Here is a 6077-nt window from a genome sequence, read left to right as displayed (position 1 = left end):
CAGTGAACGGCGTCCTAAGCACAAAATTATGTTGAGAGCACGAGTGTTTCAATGTCAGGTGTTAGGACTGAGGGTGACTGCACAGACTAAATTTGGCTGCTTTGGGCAGTTCTAAGTGATGAAGTGCTCTGCTGACTGCAGATCCATTGTCTCTTTTTCACTCAAGCTTGATCTTCTGCCCATTTCTACTTCTAAGACCTTCTTGCCAGTAAGTTTCCCCCCTGGTCTCCAGGCAGGTCCATGCTGCAGTCTGCTCATTATTTCTAAATTTGAATGAAATGAATCTGCCTTCATAGTGCTTGGAAAACACAAAATGGGCACCAGGCTGTTGCTGAGAACAGATAAATTGTTTCTGTGCTCTTGGTTCTGGACCTGGCACAGAATTATCAGTAATAAGTATCTTGCTTTGCAACAAAAGCTGTGGGGAGGGGTGGAAAGCAGGGGGACAGACAAAGCCTGTGTGTTATGTGATTCCTTCAAGCAAGTCTCTGCTAATGTGCAGCTGTGCTGCTCTGGAGGGTATTTCCTGCGGCCATACAAAAATGGACTCATGGGTACGGTTACAGGTAGATCCTCCCCACCACAAACCCCCTCTTGCCAAGTCCAGAAAGCTCCCGTGTTTTGGAGTAGCTTTAAGGGGAGGAAAAAAGTCAGAAGGCAGCTAAAACTGGGAAATGCTGCCTTTGTCCTCAGAACCCACGTTGCTGTTTTGGCTGGCATTTTCTGTGGGGAAGAGCTGGTTTAGCCTGGAGTTGTTAAGTCTGGCAATGGCACAGGCAACTGGAAATGGTTTTACATTCCACTACCAAAGTTACTGAAGGTTATTTAAGGGCTGAGAAGTCCATGTTTTCTTCCCCTCCTCGTAGGAGCACTAGTACTAAAGCTTGCAGCTGTAGCTGCATAAGCGTTCTGCTCGGCTCCAGAACTCACGCTTCTGCAGGGAGGGGTTTGCACGTCAGTTAGCACAAGGCAGTTGTCCCTGGAAGGTGCCCTGACCCCAGTCCCTTGTCCAGGGAGGATGAACGCACACAGGACCAGCCAGCTGAGGTAAGAGCAAACTGCCCTTGGGACGTCCCTGTGGCTCTGCCACATGGTGGCAGCTATGTCCCGCTGTTCTGGCTGCTCCATGCCGAGCAGGGAAACCCAGAACAACTGTAAGATTCCAGGGTCTAAGTTAATGACTCCTGGGATGCTTCGGGACAGGACTGGGCTCTGCCACTTAGGTACTTCATCACAGCCCCTCTTATTACTCCTCCCAGAGTTACTTGTTCCCTAACGGCTAGCTGGAGGATAAAATATGCTGGCCTTTGTCCAAATCTAGAAGTGGAATAGAACAAATCTCTTCTGATTTCTGTAACTAAACCTCCAAACTCTCTCCAAAGTGTACAGCTGGAAAAATAGTGTAATAGTGGTAAGTGAAACTTCAGATTTTTAATTTAAATTTAGAAAGTGTATTATTTCTGGTAAGGCAGACTCAGCTATACTGAGCTAACAGAGAACAGAGCTTCGCAGAAGGGCCGTCTGCATGGAGCTGCTGCACAGCAGGAGACCACAGACCCCTGAACACCCTTGGTTCCTCAGAAGGAAAAAAAAAGCAGCATGCTTTTTTTTTTTAATGAGCCAGTGTACTCAGATGAGTACAGAGCCAAGAACCAGCCTCCTCCCCTTTAGGTCACTTTCAGTTTTATTTCTTATGTATCTTATATGCATCAGTCCCTCATACAAGTGGCTTTCCTCATCATACACATCTACTCTGGATATAACCATTTCCTTGCATTGCTTTGTGTAAGCTGGGATTTCTCCTGCACATCCCTCTTTTAGTCTGGTTTTTTTGCTCTTAACGTGTCTCAAAGCAGGACTAATGGAAAGAAAATACTCTAGGAGAAGAGAGGGAAAATAAAATCCATATAACAGATAAGTTATGCTGCCAGTTGCAAGGAACAAATCTGTGCAATCAAGGGAATACAGCTCTGCAAGACGCTGTCTGTATTTCCTGCTGCTAAACAGTTTGGGGATGGGTTTTTATATCCCTGAGCAACCTAATGTTCCCCAAGTCAACAGGAATTTTGGCACAGCTAACTCCTGTTAATGAACTGTTTGCAATGCTTTCAAAAAAAATGATACAGCCTGTCACTGAAAAAAAATGCCTCTCTGATTAAAGTTGTCTCAAGGAAAGGGTGGAAGTGAACTGCAATTAACCTCCTTCCTTCTGCTGTCCGTCACGCTGTCAGCGTGTGGCTGCGTTATTGTGCTGCAGAGATCGCGTGTGGACGTTCCCTCTGTAGCACACACTCAGCTGTCTGCAGCGTCGGCCATCTCAGCATCCATCTCATCAAGAAGACTTTTATCCTGATGGCCTAGTGTTTTCTCTAACTCTGTTTTCACTCTGAGCTGACAGTCCCGAATGGCATTCTGTATGCTCTGCAGGTTCCACTGGGTTCTCAGGAGAGCATCATCCAGCGTGAACACACCATCGCGTATCCTTCGCACTTGCGTGCACACGGCAGAGGATTTCAGCTCCAGACCAATCTCGTGAACTATTTTGCGGAGGTACTGCTGAGTCTCATGCAAGCAATGGATTTCTAGAAGGACAGAGAGATTCCTTCAGAAGCAGCAAAGCGTTGACACAAACTGAGACCTCGTCTGTAAATCCAGACAGCGCTCACAGTTATGCTGAAAGAACTGGTTTGGTAGAAGAAACTATTATTTAAGATACAGCACAGGTGGATTGAAATTTTCTGGAATACTGCAGGGTGTCCTAGCCCCTCCCAAAGTGAATGTTTTAGAAAACAAACCCATAGATACAGGAGAGTAATGTAGAAATTTAGGTATTCAACGGGGATAAGAAAAGGTACCTTCTCAATAAGACAAATAATTTGTGAGGAGCAGGAGACTGGCTGCAGGAAAGCAAAGGACGCTTTAAAAAAAAAGAACCACCCTGCACTGAAATGTGTTACACTGAAACATTGGGCTAAGGAATACTTTTGCCCCAGAGGTATTCATGATGCAAATCTTGTTGCCTCAGTCTTAGATCTGGACCTGGGAGGGAAAAACCTCTGAGCTCAGTGCACGGCTGGCTTGATTTACTGTAGCAGGTTCAGTACTGTGAGGGTTCCAGATCTTGCCCTACCAAAAAAATCTTTCCACAGCACTAAAGAGCTCATCTAACAAGGCTGATGCTTTTGTGACTTCAGAAACTACAAATCACTAATTTTTCTGCAGGGATTACCAGTTACGAGTTGATACAAAGTTCCCACCAACTCATTTTGCATTAAATCACAAATAAAAACCTGAAGTTTACCGACTTATTTGCCATAATATATGCTCAGACTTTCCCAGTACATTTTGTACCAGTCCTACCTAGCTGGAATTCTGGAAGTGCAAACTGGAGGCATCTGACAGCTGTGATTATTGGAGGGCTTTTCCCCATGGGGCGAATCAACCCTTTGACAGCCAGCTCGTATGCTTCTTGTGTTTTCATATCAATGTTAGAATGCCTGGAAAAAGGAAAAAAAAAGGAGCAGTGCAGACACTTAGTACTTCTCTTCAATGAGATTCAAAGTATCTCCACCCCTAATAAAGCAGAGCTGCAATTTTTATTCTTAAACTGCCTCTGTGTCAAGTCTTTGCATATATTTTAATGCTCTGATGTGTGTACGGTCGATAGTGTAGCATAGTTTGGGAGGGAGGTACTTGGTCATGTCTACAAGATATTTTTGTAGGTCCTAATGTAGCTAATAGGTCCTAAAATAGCTGGAGATTTCAGGATACAAAGACACTTAACTGCAACCTCTCACCAGAGTACAGAGCACTCAGAGTAACTTCTCTCTGTTCCTGCCTAGCGCTCCGACCATTAAAGGCTTTGATTATGGCAAACAAAACCATCTCGTTTGTTTTAAAGACCATCAAATGGCAGTCAGGCAGGTCAGCTGCATTTCCCCAGTGGATACGTACATCAGCAGGGCCTTATGGTTTGTTCCTTGAATGACAGCGACAATCCGTTCCAGCTTCTCCCTTGTGATATGATCTGCAAATATGAAGGTAGAAACAAAGTCTCAATTATCCATCCAGAAAGAGACAGCAGCCTGCGATGTGCCACCAGGGTATTCCTGTCCCTTCAGCAGGCAGTCACAGCGAAACGGGCTGATGAGAACGGCGAGAGGCGGCTTTAGCAGCGCAGAGCCCCTGCTCACTGTGCCGTGGCGATGCGCAGAGCGGCACAGCGCTGCGCTCCGAAGGGAAGAATAATTTTGCTCAATTGATTTCAGGATGTTGGCTCCAGTTTCTCTTACTGGGTGTTTGAAGAGTTTCATTTGATGAAAGCTTCTAACCACTCTCTCTAGGTATGGAGAGATCTGGGTCCCACCCGATCCAGAAGCAACCGCTGTGATCAGGACTCTTACCAGCTTTCTATATATTTCGGGTATATTTAGCACAGGACTGCGATGTCAGGACTGTGAGTGAGCTGCATGTACAAATAAAAACTAGAAAGCATTTAAGGCACACCTTTTATCTTTGAGCACTTTACCTGATTAAATGCTTCGCAGTTAGAATGCTGTTTCTTTGGTATTTTTTTTAAAAAAAAACAAAACCTACATCAATTCAGTTTCTTACCAAATGTTGTCTTCTCTACTAGCTTCCCTGTGTCTGAGAAGTCATCCGTGGCTTTACCAAACTGCCCCCCAACAGTGTAAACCTTGAAGAAGGGCAAAGAGTGCAAATTATCAAAGCAATACTCCAAGCAACTGAGTAGCAATATTCTGCCACGCAGCTGCTAGGAAGTGCAGGCTATGATGACGTTGCACCAAAAGACAGCAGCGTCCTCTGCTCATACGGCCACGCGTGGATGCTGATGTGAAAGATGAAATTCTGGACCCTGAAAAGCTCTCAAAAGCAGAATCACCATCACAAGGCCAGTTCGACACACCGGCAGGAGTCAAGTTGGCGGCTGCACTTGGATGTTCTGAGGCCGCTCAGAGCCATCACCTACCTTGGTGAGGTGGCAGTTGTACAGATCAGTGAGCAGCTTGTTCCCATGGCCTAGGCCAAGCACTGAAACACAGAAGACGGGGAACCCGTTATTCAGCCACATAAAGTTACTCACGTGCATTTACACAGCTCTGCACTCTCAGGCTACTCTTCTTCCCGCCTGGACAGGGCCGTATCTCCTTCGAAGTCATGTCTGAGCAGTGCAATTAGACCCCCAAATTACTGCCTGCCATTAACACCGTGACAAAGCTGTAACTAGGGCGCTTGGATTGTCCCAGAACTTTCCACCTGGATTCTTCAGGGCAAACGTTTAGCAACGCCGGCCGCAGCGAAGCCAGCTGAAGTGATGGAGCGTAGACGGGGCGTTAGGTGGCAGATGGCTAACGGTGTCACGGGCAGGAGCTCGGTGTGCGGGGGTAAGGGGTCACTCCCACCTCCCGGCACCACCAGTGTCTTGTTGGCTGGTTTCTGCTGTGTTTTAGCATTTACACTCCCAGCCGGGTGGCGAGACCCGGGGGTGCCGCCGTGTAACGGCTCAGCGTGCTCCGCTCCCTCCCCACGCCGAAACCCGGCACCTCGCAGCCCGCGGCGCCGCTCCGGGACGAGACCCACCGAAGACTCCCGAGGCCTTCACGTCCAGCCGGTGACCCGCTCCGATCTTCAGCCGCCTCAGCCGCGGGCCTCGCACTGCAACGCACACAGCGTCGGGGCCGGCCCGGGGCTCCGCCAGCCCGGGGCTCCCCCCGCGCCGAAACCCCGCGGCGGGCGGTCCTTACCGAGGGGGTGGTCGGCCAGCACCGGCACCCTCGTGGCCACCAGCCCCGTCGCCCCGCCGCCGTCCGGGGCCGGCAGGAAGCGGACACGCTGCCGCGGGGCGCGGCCCGGCACCGCGTTCAGCTCTGCGAGAGAGGCGGGGGGCGGTCAGGGGCGGCCGGCAGCCCCCCGGGGGGGGATCCCCGCCGCCGGCCCCCGCCCCGCTCACCGCGCAGCAGCCGCGTCTCCACCGCCTCACGGACGCGGCCCCACGCCACCCCCGCCGGCTTGTAGACAGCGAACAGCCCGCCCGGGGCCGCCGCCATGCCCGCTCC

The 6077-nt window shown here is 49.5% G+C and overlaps 1 protein-coding gene across 1 annotated transcript; it reads right to left on the bottom strand.

The window, feature by feature from the left end:
• Positions 1 to 1663: 1663 nt before the first annotated feature.
• TRUB2 (TruB pseudouridine synthase family member 2) lies at positions 1664 to 6077 on the bottom strand. Its single transcript, XM_068414075.1, has 8 exons — positions 5972 to 6077; positions 5766 to 5888; positions 5602 to 5676; positions 4991 to 5052; positions 4615 to 4696; positions 3955 to 4027; positions 3361 to 3497; positions 1664 to 2582 (listed from the first exon to the last, which is right to left on the bottom strand). The coding sequence occupies exons 1-8, from the start codon at positions 6066 to 6068 to the stop codon at positions 2293 to 2295; spliced, it is 939 nt and encodes a 312-aa protein (XP_068270176.1). The 5' UTR covers positions 6069 to 6077; the 3' UTR covers positions 1664 to 2292.

The sequence above is a fragment of the Nyctibius grandis genome, chromosome 16, assembly GCF_013368605.1.
Source record: "Nyctibius grandis isolate bNycGra1 chromosome 16, bNycGra1.pri, whole genome shotgun sequence".
Taxonomy (NCBI): domain Eukaryota; kingdom Metazoa; phylum Chordata; class Aves; order Nyctibiiformes; family Nyctibiidae; genus Nyctibius; species Nyctibius grandis.
The sequence above is the reverse complement of the archived record's forward strand: the minus strand, read 5'-3'. Positions and strand labels throughout refer to the sequence as shown.